Source organism: Rhinopithecus roxellana, chromosome 6 (genome assembly GCF_007565055.1).
Source record: "Rhinopithecus roxellana isolate Shanxi Qingling chromosome 6, ASM756505v1, whole genome shotgun sequence".
NCBI lineage: Eukaryota > Metazoa > Chordata > Mammalia > Primates > Cercopithecidae > Rhinopithecus > Rhinopithecus roxellana.
In genome coordinates this window covers 26,562,265-26,582,303 of record NC_044554.1, presented here as the reverse complement: position 1 = coordinate 26,582,303, position 20,039 = coordinate 26,562,265, and the positions used below count along the sequence as shown (strand labels likewise).

Sequence of the window (20,039 nt, the reverse complement as noted above, 5' to 3'; positions counted from 1 at the left end):
TCATAAATTAGAATCTGAGATTAAACAGTTTTTACCCATTGTCTAACCTTCATATACACCTGAGCCCTTAGTTTGTTTCTGTAGTTGCTCATCTTCATGAGTAGAATATTGGAAGAGCATGATATTAAACCAAACACACCTGGTATCAGATTCGTGCTCTAATGTTTAATCACTGAAATATGTGACTTAAATTATCTCATTTGCTTCATAAGGATAATAATACCTAGTGTAGGGTTGTCATGAAGGTTAAATCAGATCATATGCCAAGGACTGTCTGGGTGTTTTAAGCATACATTATGGGGTTTGAGTCCATGACAGTTATTATCAGCTAGGTGGGGATACTAAAGCAGTAAATTGCTATTTAAGATAAACTCCTCTTGGGAGTGTGCACATTCTGTTAAAATATTTCAGAGTTGGGCTTCATTGTATAATCTTCAAGTGTCTCCCTATTTGGAGAAATCTTGAATAAAACTACATGATGGTTTAATGTGATACAGTCAGAAATTTAAAATATTCATAAAACATAATTTCTGCCAAATTTTATAGAACTGCTTTTCTTTTAATGTAAGCAAATATGAATAGTAATCATTTGAATCTGGAAACCTAGCTGTGTTTATACTTTTTAGGTGAATATAGTTATTATGATACTCATTACTATCTACTTAATATTATAGTTCTGTATCTACATATCCTGTTCCCTCTAGAAAACTGGAATTTGCTTGAGAGTGAAGCAAGTAACTAACTTATGAATGCTTGCCTACTTCTCCTTCTACTATTTTAATTATATGGAAAGGTGGCCTTTTTTTTCCTTTTATACAGGAAAGGGATATAACGTTAAGACACCTTTTGACCATGAGGGAAGATGAATTTACAAAGGTTAGTATCAGTTTCAGAAATTCCTGATATATTGTTTGATGTTTTTAAAATTGTGGATCCTTTTCTCTTTTTAAAATGCTAGGGCTACAGACAAAAGATTGCTCTTTTACTGTGTCCTTGATTAGATATGATTACGCATAACCATATCTAAAATCTTGTGTTAGTGTTAAGTTACTTTAAGAACACGTAATGACTTACAGTTTGGGTTGTTTGTTTGTTTTTTTTTTTTTCAGATTGTCATGACATCTCAACTAAAACTGATCCTTCAGTTTCAAATGTGAAATAGATTTGTAAAATGGGGCACTTACAAATAAGAGATTGTTTTTCTATGTATATGGGTATTAACACATGTCTCCCAAGCCTTTTGTTTGGTTCTCAAAACTATTGAGACCTTTTATTTTGCCATCTAGTATTATCTAATAACATATAGCTGCAGGATGTGTTAGAGACACCTTGATAAATACGATATGTAAAAAGCAATGATCTGAGTGCATGACCACATTGGAAACTTGAAATTTTTAATATCGCTAAAAATAAATCAGTATACTACAAAGCTAACTCCAGTATAGAAAATTTAGTTTAACACTAAAGGTAGAATACAAACAAAGATAGGACTTGATTCTCATTTATCACTGATTTTTAAATGAAAATTTGAAGGAAATTTTGTTTTACTATGTTTTTTGAAGTATTACAAATATTAAGTTCTAGTAATTTGTTTTGGGAGTCCATCATAGTTGTTATGTATTGCAAAAAAATTGGTTATAGTTATTATATATCTAAATATTTTAATGCTGTAACTAACATCAATCACAGTTATAAGACAAACATATATATTTTTAGAAATGTGTTATTTTTCCACTGTATGCCTATTTTTTCAAGATGTGAATTCATCAAGTAAGAAAAAATCTTCAGTTATTTTGAGTTTTAAATTATTCAAGTATAACTAATTTACTGTACCTTAAAACTATTTCTGCTTAGAATGGAATTACCAGTAAAGACCAGCAGAAAATTCTAGCTGCTCTTAAAGAACTACAGGTAGAAGAGATACAATTTGGAGAGTTATCTGAAGAGATAAAGTTGGAAATCAGGTAAAATTAACTTATTTGTTTACATTAATAGTGTTAAGAACCAATTGTTCTTTTTTAGTTTAATTTTCATAATGTCTGAGTCATTTTACTTGATATGATCATTTTCCCAGGGTAATAGATTTTGGAAGATACTGTGTTCTGAAATTGGATGTGCTTTGTAAAGTCAATTTTTATAAAGTCATTTACCAAGAAGCAAACAATGTGTCTTCTTGTTAACTCACATAGAAACATTTTTGTTTTATTTTTTCATTGCCTCTTGCTAAATTGAACCTTATAAACAATCACATGCTTTTTTATAGTATACCTTTAAAAATCATTTTAGAGGTTAAATTGAAAATTCAAAGTAATATTTTCACTTAGGTCAATAAGAAAACATTTCTTATGTAGCTCAGTTCTATTTTCAGCCTTACTGTATGAGAAATTATGTTACCAAAATGTAAACTTCATTTCCAATATTAAAAACTTGTCAAGCAATGGTTATTAATAATCCCAAATCTATTTTGAAAATAATATTTGATTTTATTAATATATTATACAGCAATAAGTGATTTTTAAAAATTTTTTGAAATATAGATTCTTGGGCTATTCCAAAGAGATACACAGGGAAGTCCCATGCATTCTTTCCCTAGTTTTGCCCAGTATTACTATCTTTTATAACTGTAGGACAATATCAAAACCAGAAAATTTACATTGGTACGACCCATAGAGCTTACTCATACTTTGTGAGTTATGCACTCATCTGTGTGTGTATATATATAATTTTATCACATTTATGGCTTCATGTAACTACTTCCGTGTTCAATGTACTTAACACAGGACTCTCTCACACTACTCCTTTATAGCCACGTCTAACCTTCTCCCCATACCAACCCCTAGCGACCAATAATTTGTTCTCCATCTTTTTAATGATGTTATTTCATGAATATTATATAAATAGAATCATACAGTATAAATCCTTTTGAGATTAACTTTTTTCAGTCATCCTAATTTTCTTGAGGTTCATCAAAGTTGTTGCATGTATCAATACAATAGTTCATTCCTTTTTATTGCTGAGTAGTATTCCATGATATGTATATACCACAGTTTGTTTAACCATTGATCCATTGAAGAACATTTGAGTAGATTTTAGTTTTTAGCTATTCCAAATAAAACTGCTATGAACATTCATCTACAAGAGTCTATTAGAAAATACATTTTCTTTCTTTGGGATAAATTCTGAAGAGGACAGTTGTTAGGTTGTATGGTGGTTGCGTATTTAGTATATTTTAAAACTGTCCAACTGTTTTCCAGAATGGCAGTACTGTTATATTTCCAGCAAGTGTATGAGTGATCCAGTTTGCTCTCCATCCTCACCAGCATTTGGTGGTAGCATGACATTTTTTAGCCATTTCTGATGGGTATATAGTAATAGCTTGTTATGTTTTTACTTGCACTTACTAATGGCTAATGATGTAAACAGCCTTTTATATCTTATTTGCCATATGTGTACTTTTTGTGGTGAAATTCTAACAGGATCTTTTGCCTTCTTCCCAATCTCAGAAGAAAACCATCCACTTTTTTAGTATTAGTTAACTGTGATGTTAGCTATAGGTTTTTTTGTAGATTCTCTTTATGATATTGGGGAAGTTATGCTCTATTCATTTTTCTGAAAGTTTTTATCATGAATGGTTGTTGAATTTTTTCAAATGCTTTTTCTATCCCAACTGATATGACCATATGACTTTTTTCTTTAGCCTGTTGATATGGTTACTTTGTTAGATTTTTAACTATTGAACCAACCTTGCATACCCGGATTAATCCCATGTGGTTGTGGGTTATTATTCTTTTTATGCATTGTTGGATTTGATTTGCCAGTATTTTGCTAAGAATTTTTGTATCTAAGTTCATGAGGAATATTGCTCTGTAAGTTTCTTTTTTGTGTTTTGTCTGGTTTTGGTATCAGGACAATACTGGCCTCACAAAAGGAATTGGGACGTATTCCCTCTCCTTTTATTTTCTGTAAAATATTGTGTAGAATTGACATTAATTCTTCTTTAAACATTCTGTAGATTTCTCTAGTGAAATCATCTGGGCCTGGATATTTTGTGGGGGAAGCTTTTAATTTACAATTTGATTTATTTAATGGGCATAGGATTATTCAAGTTATATCTGTTTTACTTTAGCTGAGTTTTGGTAATGTGTGGTTTTTCAAGGAATTGGTTCATTTTTTCTAATTGATGAAGCCAAAAGTTGCCCCTACTATTTCCAGCTATTCTTTGAATGACTGTAGGATCTGTTATAATACCCCATTTCATTCTTGATATTGGTGATTTCCGTCTTTTCTTTTTTTATCTCTGTTAGTCTTGCTAGAGGTTTACACATTTGTTTTTCCAAAGAACCTGCTCTTTTGTTTCAGTAACTTTTCTGTATTGTTTTTGCTTTTAGTGTCATTGATTTCTGCTGTGATTCTTACTATTTTCTTCCTTCTGCTTACTTTGAATTTATTTTGCTTTTTCTAGATTCTTGAGGCAGAAATCTAGATCATTTTTGAGACTTTCTTTTCTTATGTAAACATTTAGTCTTTTACATTTCCCTTTCAGCACTGCTTTAGTTGCATTCCACAAATTGTGATACACTGTGTGATCATTTTCATTCACTTCTATGTATATTTTTATTTTCTTTGAGACTTCCTCTTTGACCCATGGATTATCTAAATAACCCATGGTGTATGGTGTTTAATGTCCACGTTTGGAGATTTTTCTGTTATCGATTTTCAGTTTGATTCTGTTATAGTCAGAGAATATACTCTGCATGATTTCAAGGGTTCAATAGCTACATGTGACTGGTGGCTAGATGGAAGAGATATAGAGAATTAAGATTTTAAAGGCTTTGGCAGGTTGAAGCAAATCTCCCCAAAATTAGTAGGGTTAACTTTAATAAGGATAAATGGAAAGTCCAAGATTAACTATATTACTATAGGATGGGACTTAATATACATGAAAAATCACTAAGAGTTTTTAAGTTTATTATTAACTCAGTTTAGGTTAAAGTGTCACATGACTAGTCATGGAAAGCCAGCACTGTTAGGCTGCATTAATAGAAATATAATGTCCAGAATAAATAAGATAACAGTTTTATTGTACATAATAGCTACTTCTAGAGGTTTTTGCTTATGGAAAGAATTTAACCATAGCATAGAATACAAACCCTGTAAAGCCTCTTCTGCCTTTGAGATTATGATTGTCTTTTCAGTAATTTTCCCCTAGATTTTATAATCCAAAATAACCTATAATAATTGTTTTCATTCCACCAACTAGATAATTTTGAAATTGTGTCACTTAGCAACACCACCTTATAAACAGCCTATGAAATTCTTTTTTCTTTTACAATGGCTTTCTCTCCCCAACTTTGAGGATTTGTGCACCAAATGTTTTTCCCCACCTTCTACCTCTCATTGCACTTGGTCACATTAATTACATTTTACCCAATCTCTTGCTCATGTAAGCTTCTCTTAACTCATTCTTTCTATTTTTTTATTGCTTAGGAAACTCTCTTCCTTTCTTACTTTTGGTTTCATATGAGTTCAAAAGTAACTATTACCACAGGGACTAAGAATAGGAATAATGCCTGTACAGAGGACAAATCAAATTTTTTGCCTCTAGAGCTTTTAAAAGTACATTCAAGTTCCCTGTAAGAAATCTTCACAAATATTTTTTCTATTTCCTCAGTTTCCTCTAATCTTAGTTTTAATATCAGCCTAGTGTTATTTTCTAGTTTTCTTTTTTAGTTAATTTAAGAGTGTCACAATCATTTTATTTTTCTACTGATAATACAAATACTGTTTTTTATTTCAACATATTCCAGTTTGATTTTTTCCCTAAAATAATTTTACAAATGAGGATTATATAGCTAACATAAAAGTACCTTACATGTTAGTAGAGACTTGATTTCTATATATATGCTTTTAAAACATATTAGGGTTCATAACCATGATTTATGCTAGTGATTTCCTTACCTGGCTACATTATCAGAATGACCTAAGGAGCTTGGTGTATATATTAACCATGTTATCCATTGCCTGGGACATGACTGTATAGACAAATTTTATTGAATACATGGATAAATGAGCTAATGAATTATAATATCCTATACTATACTTGCAAATGCAGTGATATTATCACTAGTATAGTCTAAAACTAATATTGTAATTATGATAAACATTAATTAAACATACAAACAATAGATTTCCACATTATTTTGGAGTTCAGAGAAGTATTCCAGGAAATAATATAGATGATCCTAATTTCTTAAAAACTTTATTATACAGCTTAAATTATAAACATTCCCCATATTAAAATTCCCTATTCCCATTTTTCCATTCTTCTTCCTTAATATATCTCATTACAGCAAGATCTGTATTTAAAATAATGCCTCATCATTGTTTCAGAATAACTTAATAGTTCTTAAATATTTAAATGCATTGTGAAGGATTTCAGTTGTGAGGACTTAAAACTCAGCACACCTTCTTAAATACCATTGTTCATTTTCTTGCTTTTCTTCACTATTGTTTCTATGAGGGAATATTCTAAGTTCTAAATGACTGAGTTGCAAATTAAATGTTTTTATGTAACTTATTTGTATGATGGCAGGGTTGCCTATATGAATTTACTTTATGGGATTTAATAGATGTAAAGAATGTACAGAATCCTGAATGGTTCACTTATAAAAAGCTACTGAATTTTTTAAAAAAAATAAAACTGGCAGACATATATTCCAGGAATTTGACCTTGTTATTAAATCACAGACTTTGTTTACATGCTGTTACAGAAAAGGTTTTACTTACCATTTGTTCAAAGTCATTCTTTAAAGAAGAAATTAGTCATTAAGTCATAAGAAAACTAACAGCAGGAAAAGTTGAACTGATTGATTATAATCTCCTAGTAATGTGACTTCAACAATTTACTGATTTATTTTAAGATAGTTTTCTTCTATGTGTCAAAATTTTCTAAAATAATCTGTTACAACAATGCATACAGACACTGCACTTACTTTTTTCTGCCTTAGTGTGTTTGCAGAATTAAAGTATGCAATTTAAAGCCAATGCAGTGGGGTGTGCCTGTAGTCTCATCTACTTGAGAGGCAGGAGGATAACTTGAGCCCAGAAGTTCAAGGCCAGCCTGGGCAACATAGCAAGACTCTTAAAAAAAATAAGGAGTGCAATTTAAAATTGTAATATCCATTCTGTTGCTAATTTTAGATATTTTGAACAGAAATAATAAGTTGTCATTCACATTTGATTTTTTTTTTTTTTTTTTGTGAGACGGAGTCTGGCTCTGTCGCCCAGGCTGGAGTGCAGTGGCCAGATCTCAGCTCACTGCAAGCTCCGCCTCCTGGGCTTACGCCATTCTCCTGCCTCAGCCTCCCGAGTAGCTGGGACTACAGGCACCCGCCACATCGCCCGGCTAGTTTTTTGTATTTTTTTTTTAGTAGAGACGGGGTTTCAACGTGTTAGGCAGGATGGTCTCGATCTCCTGACCTCGTGATCCGCCCGTCTCGGCCTCCCAAAGTGCTGGGATTACAGGCTTGAGCCACCGCGCCCGGCCCACATTTGAAATTTTTAACTGTTCCTGTTTAGACTTTTTTTCTGAGCTAACTGACATCCACTTGAAGGTGTCAAAAGCATCTCAAAACTATGTTCAAGAAAACTGCTCCACCCCAAAAAAATCTATATAGATGTTAAGATTTTATGTAAAAGTGTATTGTTCACCCTATTATTCATAAACATTCTAAAATTTGAAACTCTAAATACTGAACATCAGGAAAATGGTTAAATTCCATTGCATCAATATAATTATTTTTTCACCCATTAAATTTATTTTGAAACTTAATGTCATGGGAAAATACTCATGATAATTATAAAAGGCACAATATAAAAGGTCATGTGAAGCAATGTCAGTTATATATATCCATAGGAAAAACACTGGAAGAAAATGTGTATTATAAAAAAATATTCTGAGAGAAAATAGTACCAGTCATTGTCTTTGAGTGGTAATATTATTGATGATTTTAATTTTTTTCAGATACTCTACAATGAGCACATAATACCTTTGTTTATAATACCTTTATTTAAAGTGTAAATTTTATCTTAGTACTTGACTTCAGATTTTTTAAATGGCCTGTTGTTTTAGTTTGCTTATACTATGTTATGCTGTAGTAACAAATAATTTCTAAATGTCAGTCACTTATAACAACAAACTGTGTTTCCTGATCATCTGTATCATGGGTCAGCAACAGTGATCTTGTCATTCTGAGAGTAGGCTGGAGGAACAATCTCAACCTGGGACATACTGCTCTCATGAGAAAGAAGAGAAAGATGGCAGGATCATTCAGTGGCTCTTGAAGCTTCTGTTCAAAAGTTACACAGTAACTTCCAATCATATTTTATTTGCTAAAGCAAGTCATGTGGTCAGGCCTCATGTCACTGGGGCATGAATTATAGTCCCCTGACAGGGGTCGGGGAACTGGTAGTAGTTAGCTCAGTAGAAAAGACATGAGAATTTGATCAAATAATACAGTCTACTATACCTGTGTCATATCTGCTTATTTTGAATTTTTTATATAAGCACAAAGTTATCAGGCCTGCCATGTAAAGTTGTATAGGTCGTATACTGTGCAGCTGTGATGGAGACGCATGATTCACATAGTGTGAATGGCACTCTGTACAGAGTTTTGTTTTGTACAATTTCTCCATCCATATTCAGTGGCTCTGAAAATTATATGTCACAAGAAAGGTATATATTTTCCTTTCATTCATTAAGACTAATTTTGCTAGTAATAAAATTTGTTTATTTGAACTCAGTCTTACTATCTTAAGAATAAGAACTGATGAATTTATATTCCACATATATATTCGTGAATCACCTATCTAAAATTACATACCTGCTATCAGTTGATAATTCAAATGATAATTCTCAATGGATCTTAATTTCTTTGAGGTCATAAATTAAATATATATGGCATTAGTGAATTACTCATTTAGTAATTATTCTTGATAAATAAAATTGGAATATTTAAAGAACACTGAAATCTAAGTTATAAGTGTACTTATATAAATAGTACATGGAAACAAAATACAAGTAATCACTGCTGTTGCTTTGGCAGAAATGTGTCATATACTCTAAGTTCTGTGTTTTCTAGAGTAAAGATCAGAAAGAAAATAGAATAAAGAAGAATTGCATATTTTTTGAAAATGGTTTTATGAATACTTATTGCTTAACAGAACAAGAGTTTTCCTACATTTTTTAATTTTAGGTTTGCTTGTTGAAAGCAACCATCAGGTAGTTTTTATTCTAAGTGATTGATTATATGTATTTTGTTTATAAAGTTTGTATTTTATAAAACTGTTAAAGTGAAATTGTTCATTTTTTCAGCCTAATAGCTAAGAGAAAAGACTTGTCTTAAATGAAAATACTATATATATCCCAGTACTGTATCTTAGAAGTTTTCTATTATTTTCATTGGAGGCTGACATTGCTTGCTTTTTATAACCTTTCCTTCTAGAAATAGTGTGAAAGAAACTTTGTATAGTATGTAGTCAGAACTTCTACAAATAAGAATTTCTGTATGGGCTTAGAAGTACCCTTTGGGGGCTAGGATGGTGGCTTACACCTATAATCTTAGCACTTTGGGAGGCTGAGGCAGGTGGATCACGTGAGGCCAGGAGTTCAAGGCCGGCTGGGCCAACTTGGTGAAACCCCATCTCTACTAAAAAAATACAAAAATTAGCTGGGCATGGTGGTGCACACCTGTAATCCCAACTACTCAGGTGGCTGAGGCACGAGAATCACTTGAACCCAGGAGCAGAGGTTACAGTGAGCCTCGCGCCACTGCACTCCAGCCTGGGCAACAGAGCGAGACTCTGTCTCACACACACACACACACACACACACACACACACACACACACACACAAATTACCTTTGGTCCAATAATAGTAGTTTTTATTGTATTTTTATTTCAGTAGATACTGTTAAAGGACTCCCCAGAAAGGTCATCTAATACACTTGACTCTTGATATTAATGATCTTAATTTTTGTCATTCTGCTAGGATGTGGCATCTTACGGTTATTGTATTCCCACATTTATTATCCATTCAAATTTTGTTTCTTTTTTTTTTTTCCTCTGAATTCCCTATTAATAGCCTTGACCAACTTTTCTGTTGGGTTAAGTTTCTTTGTTGTTTCTACTATAAATTGGCTTCTTCCACTGAAGCTAATCTAGTCACCAGTGTTTTCTCATTACCAAAATCAGTATACTTATTTAATGTGCTTAATCTTTTCTCCTTTGAATCCATCACCTTCATTGCCATTCATAACAACTCTTAACTACTGGTTTTCTTCTACTTCTCAGGCTACATTTCCTTTAGTGGCTTTCCTGTTCTACCCTTGTCAACTCTCCCTTCTTCACAGTATGTCTTATGGTCATCTTTATGATCATGGTTTTGATTTCTATTGGAGACATTTCTAATACTACTGTGTTTGTGCTACCTTCACAATTCAAGGAAAGACTGAATCTTGGCTAGAAGTTAGTGAAAATAAAGACATATTTTTTTCCCATTGAGGTTCACCGACTCTGAATTGTATCTATCTTCATGAGTCTTTAGAGCCCAGAATAAATACCCTTGCAAGACCCCCATTTTCTACCACTTACTTGTTGTTGCCACCTGCATGTCTCCTCACCATTGCAGTCATCATAATTACATTTACTTGAACACTAGCTATGTACTAGACACAATCCTAGGTACTTTATGTACATTGTCTTCTTGAGTCCTGCTGTCTCCTTTCTAGAGATACGAAAACATTTGACTTAAGATTATTCTTGCCCAAAATCATAAAGCTAATAAGTGTGGAAGATGAATCCAAACTCACATTGACTCTTGACTCAAAAGCCTGTGTTCTTAATTATTATGCCATAATGTTTTCTTTTATCTCCACCATCCGCCACCAAATTCAATTCCTTGCTTGGCAGCACTGCCTTCCATGGAAACCAAAAAAACTGAGAATCATCATAGATTCTTCCGTTACATACAATCCATCACCAAGTTTTTCAGTTTATTCTCCTAAAGGTTTCTCAAGCCACTGCTCTCCCTCCTCCCCACAGTAAGACTGCCACTGCCAGATCCTTAGTCTAAGTTTTCCTTCATCATCTCTTGGATGCATTTCTCTGTTAGTCGCCTAATTATTCTGCTTCTATTTTGGTGTTCCTTTTATCCACACCACTCTCCAAATAAACATTCTCATTTAAAAGTCTGATTTTCAAATTTCCTGTTGAAAATCTCTTAGTAACTCTACGTCATCAGAAAGGTAAAATTCAATTCCTTATGCTGACACAAAAGTTCTTTTAATAAATGGTTATATCTAGCCTTTTCTCTTACTACTTTTCAATAATTTGTGTTTTAATTACACCTTACTGACCTTTACCCTTGTAGTCTTGCACCTGCTATTCTCTTTATCCAGAATCTCTTCCTTACCTACTTGGCAAACTTTTTCTTCAACCACAGACACAATTCAAGTATTATCTCTGTAAAGCATTTCTAATTCCCTACTCCTTCCTTCTCATGTGATATTAAATTCATTCCCCCTGAATTTTAGATGTCTCCACTGTAAAATAGTATTAACAACCTCTATCCTATAGAGGTTGTTAGGAAAAATCAAAAGAAATAACAAATGTAAAATAACTAGTGCAGTGTCTTCACATAGTAGCTACTCAAATATTGATTATTTTATCTTCCTCCTTCATGTGTTCCTGTGAATAATAAAGCTGCAATTGTATATCTGCATCTTATCCTGAACTTTAAGATTCTCGGGATTGGAGGTTTGTTTTTCTTTTATAATCAGTGCCTGTTTCAGTACCTAATCTGTATTAGCTATTCCATGAATTCTTTTGGAAGAATCTAATTTTATGACTAGATTTTCAGTAACTAGCCTAGTAGAATGAAATAAATTGCTCTTATTGGTAATTCCTGCTTGTTTGTGGTTTCCTTTCTTTAGTGGTGATGAGTTCCTCAACTTTCTTCTCAAATTAAACAAACAGTGTGGCCATTTAATAACAGCTGTACAGAATATTATTACTGAGTTACCTGTAAATTCTCAAAAGGTATTCTACAAAAGTTATTAAGTGAAGAAAAGTATGAACACTGAAGAACATTCCAGATAAGTTCATGATAATTCAATAAATAGTACTGATTTGCTAAAATTATATCATTTGTTCTGCAAAATCACATAAGATCTAAATAAGTTGATTTGTTTAATATTACTTCATTACATACTAATTTTAAAACTTTGTATTCTTGCCTCAAGAAAAAGAAAACGAGTCAGACCAAAAATTAAACTGATCCATGTATTGAATTTACCATGTGTTCTTGTTTAAAATATAAAGTGACAGGAGACCCAAGTGAAAATGGAAACAAAACAGTGTGTTATTTAAAAACTGTATCAATAAAAGATTTTTAAATAAATTTAGAATAGGAAGAGTGTAAATGGCCAGGCATGGTGGCTCACATCTGTAATCCCAACACTTTGGCAGGCCCAGGTGGGAGAATGGCTTGAGGCTAGGAGTTTGAGACCAGCCTGAGCAACATGGTGAGACCCTGTCTCTACAAAGAATTTTTTAAAATTAGCTGTGCATGATGGCATGTGCCTCTGGTCCTAGCTGAAAATTAGCTGGGCATGATGGCATGCACCTGTGGTCCTAGCTACTTAGGAGGCTGAGGTGGGAGGATCACTTGAGCCCAAGAGGTTGAGGCAGCAGTGAGCCATGATTGCACCACTGCACTCCAGCCTGGGCAACGGAACGAGACACTGTCTCAAAAAAAAAGGAAGAAAAAGTGTAAGTGGCCTGCAAAAGCAGCTTATTTCATGTGATTAGGTTTTAGCTGTTTGTCTTAGTGAAAAATTTTTAATGCACTTGTTTTCCAGTGATTTTTATATAACATCAATTAATATGAGAATCATGTCATTTTTAAAACCTTCATGAACTGATTTGTTCATCATAAATGGTATTACTAATATTAATCTCCATTTAGAAAGTTATATATACATATATTCAGGAAATGCATTTGGCAAGCTCATTTGATTATTTTTATAAAGTTACTTGTTTTTGGTGTATTTATCCTAAACAAAAAAATACTTTTCAATTATATAATTTAATATTTAAGAATGTTGTATAATCTTTGTGGATATAAAGTTGTGGGAAGTTATTTCCATTATTTAATGTTGAACTTTTGAAAATATTAACAGATAACGCTGGAATGGGCTTCTCCCCGGAATTTTACTTCAGTTTGTGAAGAATTGGTTAATAATGTTGAAAATTTGAGTGAAGAAGTCTGCAAACTAAAAGACTTAATTCAAAAGGTATATATTTAACATTAAAAGGAGGGGAAACGAAGGCAAATGATTTACAGCAGCAGGTGTTAGACCATGAAGCAATTCTGGTTAAGAGCAACAAATGGAACACTTAGACAAGTGGGGAAAAGGACAGTTTCCAAAGGAAGAAATATACATAGGAAACAGATTTTGCTGGCCATTAAAGAAATGCATACTAAAAGAAGAATGTGTCATTTTTATCTTTTCAATTAGCAAGGAAAAATGTATCACTACCAATTTCTAGTTAGAGTTCACCAAACTGATATTCTTATGTGAGACTGGTAACACAAGCCCTTTCAAAAAAAGTTTAGCAGGATGTGCCAAGTACCATTAAAATTTTGTATCTTTTGATAGTATTTTATCCCAAATTATATGTACCATAAGTGTTCTATATTAGGAGAATAACTTAATAAAATATGCTATACCAATTGTTATAATAATAAACAGTAAAAATGAAAACTAAATATCAGCTGGTTAAAGATATGAAATTATATTTGTACATTATTACTTACATGTAAATGTACAGATAAATGAAGTATTTATTGGTTCTGTTAAAGAAACAGGATTGTGGATGAAATACCCCTTTGATTGTCCAGACTCTCTGTAATATTTTTATAATTTAACTGTTTTCTAAAGAGTATGGACTTTTTTGGTTCTTGTTTTTTACACATAACAGAAAAATATATAATATATATCTGTATTTAAGGACAGGTGATTTTTCCACTTCAAAAAAGACATGGCTATAACAAAATCTAAGCTGTTGGAATGGGAACCTTTGTTGAAGATGGATAATAAAGAAAAACACTTCCAGTCGACCAGAAGTGAGCTCAGAAGTGAGCTCTTGATCTGTTTAATAAATTTATGTCTATAAAGCTTTTGTGAAATATCTGATTTGAAGGTTAGATTATACATTATTTATATAGCTTCAACCCATAATTCATTTAACATTTTCATTAATATTTTATCAAAAAAGTTCTTTTCTTCAAAATAGACTTTATACATGTTCCAAGTATTAATAAATTGTCATTCTAGCTATTAATGTGTTAAATCAAAAGGAGTCTTTTTTTTCCCTCCCTTTTTTGATACCAAGTCTCACTCCATTGCCCAGCCTGGAGTGCAGTGGTGCGATCTTGGCTCACTGCAACCTCTGCCTTCCAGATTCAAGTGATTCTCCTGCCTCAGCCTCCTGAGTAGCTGGGACTATAGGCATGCACCACCACGCCCACTTAATTTTTGTATTTTTAGTAGACACGAAGTTTCACCATGTTGGCCACGCTGGTCTCAAACTCCTGAGGTCAAGTGATCCTCCTGCCTCAGCCTTTCAGTGTGCTGAGATTACAGGTGTGCACCATTGCGCCCAGCCCAAAAGGAGTCTTTTAAAGTGAGAAGAAAGTTGCGAAGCAAATTCTGTTATACAAAATAATAGGTGGGAAAGGACATTTTAAATGGGGAAATGAGCACCATGTTTCAGAATTCTTGTAGAAAATAATTTATTTCCAAAGAAAAAAGGCATCTTAGAAATTATTATCTCTGACATTTATTCATTCAACAAACATAAGACTGCCTGCTATATGTCAAGCACCTGTGCTACACAAGCTACATCCTGAACTTGCTGACAACCCAAAAATTATAGCACCATTCATCATCACTACCTCCATCTCATCTAGAAGAATCAAAGGAAAAGAACTGATTCTACTTAAACATGCTATTTTTCTTGGGTATTCCAGGGAAGTTTAGAAGCATGTGTATAGAGATACTTCTTGCAAAACATCAGCCGTTTTAGTGTAGGAAATTTCCTAAAACATATTTGCTTTGGGGTTGTTTACTCATTTGGTTTCTCCAAGGTGAACTAAAAACATGGGGGTGAGGGGTAAGGGTGTGTGTATAGAATTAAAATGAAATTAGAAAACCATATTTTTGTTAAATGAGTGAAATTAAGAAACTTTGCTATAGAGACTGACTCTAAAGCATACACAATTCAATCAGGTACCATAATATTTATTTTAATAATGCATACCTGTTAAGAGAATTTTCATTGTTCTTTAGCTAAATAGAAGACCTTTTTCCCATGACACTTCTCTATTTAGAATTTATGCATTTCTATATAAGAACTACCCTTGAAAACATGAATTAGTTTATAATAATGGCAAATACAGTTCTTTGGGCAAGAAAGTCTTAATTTTGGAGCAAGCTAATGGTTTGGTTTTTCTACATTAGTCTTGTACAAGTAATAATCATCATAATGAGATTTGATTTAGGGAATTATGAAGGCTTCCAGATTTGCAAATATGCTATCATGCCTGTTAAGCTTATATTATTTCAGAGTTTACCAGTAATAATCGAAGGTGGTTTTTTTTTTTTTTTAAGAAACATGAGTTATCACAGATAAGTGTATGGAGGTAACAAAGAGAGAGGGTGGGAGAGGTCAAGGCTAGACTTTAACACCACATCACTCTCTTTCAAGCCAACACACTGACAGGCTCCTGTCAGAAAGGGTCATTCTAAGTAATTGGTTAATAAAAGGAATGACTGTCTCAGGATTCAGTAAATGGAGCATCAGTGTCAAAAAGGAATCTGTTGCTGAATGAAGCCATTTGGAAGTTAGACCAAGAATATGGTATTAATGAGTTGGCGTTGGAGTCTGGTTTTCTGCTATAAATTTAAAATTAATTTTGCAAGCTTTTTAATTAAATATTTACACAGTCGAATTTGGAAGTCATTATTCCTGCTGATGTTGAAAGTATTTATGTCATCACTCCAGCACAGGATGTTTCTAGTAAATATCACTCTATAAATGTGCCTGATTCTTTTTATCTTTCAAGGATCTTTGGTTTCTGCTTATTTTCTCTTGTGCCCCACCCCCAAAAGCCATCTCTCTCCTCTCAGTCCTCCCTCTTCAAGTCTTTTCTCTCTCACTTCCCCCTTCTCTCTCTCTCTCTCTCTCTCTCTCTCTCTCTCTCTCTCTCTCTCTCTCTCTCTCTCTGTCTCTCACAGAACACACACACAGAAACACACAGAGTGGGCACACATACACAGTAGGTAGGGGAGAAGGGAGCTTCTTGAGCAAGAAATTTGTATCTGGGAATTTACAAACTGAATGGGTACTATACTTTCATTGCTGAGAATTACTAAAAGAACCACTTAAGTTTTTGTTGACATTTGTTACTGCAATTATATTTAAATAAAGTATTAAGTTTCTACCAGTAGCATCTGGTCTTCTCATTTTTGCTAAATTTCATGTTTTAGGTTTGCTATAATAATGATTCACTTTTTTGTAAGATGTTAATTGATATGTAATACACAAGCAAATCAATATCAATTGTCATTCCTTATAAGTAAAACAGAAACTTTAAATTTAAAGTTACTTTGTCTCATGACATAAAAACACCATTTTAAAATGTGATTATCTGTGACAGCATGTATTTTTAATGGAAAACTAATAATTTACAGTAATGGGATGCTAATGAAAGACTGTATTTCAAGACATATATGTTTACTTTAAATCTTCCATGGGAATCTTGAGTTGCCTACATCTAAACAAGTGAATTGAATTAACATGGATATTATGATATTTTTTAAAATCAAAATGTTTTTATTAATGTATTGTACAATAACTCTTTTCTTTTTCCGTGCAAATATTAGTTGCAAAATGAACGGGAAAATGATCCAACTCATATACAATTAAGGGAAGAAGTGTCTACATGGAATAGGAGAATTTTGAAGAGGACAGCTATGACAGTATGCGGATTCGGTTTTCTTCTTTTCATTTGCAAGCTAACTTTCCAGAGAAAATAACCCAAATATTTGTTTTAAGTTTTATATACACATCTTATTGAACCATCCAAAAATTATTGCTTTTAACTATTTGTGGCACAATATAACTTTACATTCTTTGCCAATATTCCATAGGAAAAATTTTGACAATGTAGAGATTTTTTTTTAAAAAGTGATTTGTTACTTTGACTTATAAATACTATTTGTTATGTTTATGTTAATTTTGATTAGGCAGTAAAGTATAAGTAATTCTTTGGTTTGATTTTATGTAAATCACATTCAAAATTAAAGTTATATCTAATATCTTTGACTTTTTTTAAGTGTGCTCATTTGTCATAGTGAATCTTAACAGAATTTGTAAAGTGTTCATAAATTAACAGCTTTCTTTTATTTCTTTTTTCCCCCTCCATTATTACATAATAAGGATTTTTATTGGATTTTTTGTTATATTACATTTTGAGGAAATTACTAATTTTGAAAGTATCTGTGAAAATACAAAGGATACAGGTAAAATGTTAAAGTTTTGAATTGTGGATTAAATCCTTAAGAAAAGTATTTTAAATACAAATTCAAACAGCAAAAAATTAGAGACTAGTGTTGAAAGTACAAAGTACATTGGAATTTTTTATGTAAAATACTTTGGGGAACATACATACTATATAACATTCTTATGACTTATTAAAGTGAATGGCATTTGACATATTATTTATCATATCTAAAGTAAGACTTATTTTTCAAAATCACCCTAATGATACTCAGATTTTTAAAGTGAAGTTAATAAAAAGGCAGGCCCAATTTAGCATGGAATATAGTATTTAAATCTTGCCTGACTTAGTGCCATACTTAAACAGATGCAGTTGATCTACAGTTGTTTGAGAAGTAAACAAAGCAAAGATAAAAAATTGTGGAAAGGAAGAACATTATAAGGATCTATAATTAGTCGCAGTTTCTGCTCTTATACCAGAACGACAAGATTTCAATCATTCTTTTCTTGAGAATATGCTCAACCAGTTGTCATTGGAAAGTAATCACACTATGAATTGGTGCCTGACATTTTAACTTAACCTAACTACTAAATAGCAAGGCATAATTTTTTCTGATATTTCCTCATTTAAATGAGTTTTAGAAGTTTTAAAGGTACTTATTTTAATACATAAACAGTGTTTCACTCCCAGCGCAGTGCTTGGGTAAATAGAAAACATTCAATAAATCTTGTGTTTTAATTTCCTTGTTTAAAAAAAAAAAAAAAACTCTCAGAAAATGACAGACATACTATCAGATTATCTATTTATGATGGTCTTTTTCACCTCAGTTCATCTTAAAGATACTGATATTTCCTCTGTTGGCTGGATAGGTCACTATTTTACGTGTAGTCATAGTTTGTTCTTTTTTATTACTATGCAGTATTCCGCTGTCCAACTATTCTGTTATTTATCTGTTGCAGTTTTGGGCTATTAATAAATCTACCGTGAACATTACTGTGTATGTCTTTATACAGTAATGTATAAAAACAAACCATCTCGCAGATATTAGGACAAACTGAAAATGTGAATTTATAAAACACTTGCTTTCCAAAAGGATTTGTCACAAAATTCCATAAAATGGTTATTTTTTTATTTCCATGACAAATACAGTGTGATTTTTAGACTACAGATTGAGAATAAGCACAGCAGCATTGTTGTGATTAGTGAAGTTATTTCTATGGGTAAAGTATCAATAGAATTAATACTATTTTTCTTGGAATTTAAGATTGGTTATTTTATCTAGAGCATAAGTCTCTTCCTACTCTGATCATCTCACCTGATTACAGTGCTTTTTTGCGGGAAAGGAGGCATTTATTGCTTCTAGAATATCCATTCTTTTGTAACACATAACTCAGTATAAATCATTTTTCTTCTCTTCTTCAAGCAAGAAGAGGATTTAAAGTAAGTGTCCCCTAGAGACTTCCCTGAACCACAGACACAAATATTGTCAACTGAGTTTTAATTCTATGCACTTGAAAGTAGTAAACCTTTTTAAAAATTAGTTGGTATTTAATTTTTAATTAATCTGAATCAGAAAATGCTCCTATATCTTTAGAACCAACTCTGGTACAAATAATCTATTTTGAGGATGTAAGTATCTTTCTTTTTTTTAATTATTATTATTATACTTTAAGTTCTAGGGTACATGTGCATAACGTGCAGGTTTGTTACATATGTATACTTGTGCCATGTTGGTGTGCTGCACCCATCAACTCGTCAGCACCCATCAATTCGTCATTTATATCAGGTATAACTCCCAATGCAATCCCTCCCCCATTCCCCCTCCCCATGATAGGTCCCGGTGTGTGATGTTCCCCTTCCCGAGTCCAAGTGATCTCATTGTTCATTTCCCACCTATGAGTGAGAACATGTAAGTATCTTTCAAAGAGAAGCATGCTTACTTGTCCCAACTTGCCACTATCCTTTAGTGATGTGTTTAGTGCTCTTTCTTTGTCAATCTTACTACCTTTCTCTGATACACTTATTACATTTCTCTGATACATTCAGTAATCTTTTTACCAGATAACTATTTCGGGCTGCTCTTCCCTCAAACTTCTGAGACCTCCACATCTCATTCTTAAAATGATGGCCATGCTTCTTATTTCCCTGGGAAATAGAATCATTTTTTAAAAAGAACTTGCATACTGGGTTTTCTCTAGTTAAGAGGTCAGCAAACGTTTTTTTGTAAAGGTCCAGATAGCAAATATTTTAGACTTTGCAGGACATATGGTCTCTGTCAAAATTTCTTAACTCTTGCTATTGTAGCACAAAAGCAGCTATATACAGTACATAAATGAATGAATGTGGCTGTGGTACAATAGAACTTTATTTACAAAAACAGGTGTTGCCTGGATTTGGCCCACCAAACTATAGTTT

At 32.5% G+C, this 20,039-nt stretch overlaps 1 protein-coding gene across 1 annotated transcript in view; it reads left to right on the top strand.

Annotated features, from left to right (window-relative positions):
- Nucleotides 1-17,539, top strand: part of ASZ1 (ankyrin repeat, SAM and basic leucine zipper domain containing 1) — a 64,447-nt gene extending 46,908 nt beyond the window's left edge. The window contains exons 9-13 of the mRNA XM_010389334.1: nt 820-876; nt 1,855-1,964; nt 11,992-12,097; nt 13,240-13,353; nt 17,008-17,539. Coding sequence (XP_010387636.1) covers nt 820-876; nt 1,855-1,964; nt 11,992-12,097; nt 13,240-13,353; nt 17,008-17,160 — 540 coding nt within the window. The 3' untranslated portion in view covers nt 17,161-17,539. The remainder of the gene's footprint in view (nt 1-819; nt 877-1,854; nt 1,965-11,991; nt 12,098-13,239; nt 13,354-17,007) is intronic.
- The last annotated feature ends 2,500 nt before the right edge of the window (nt 17,540-20,039 follow it).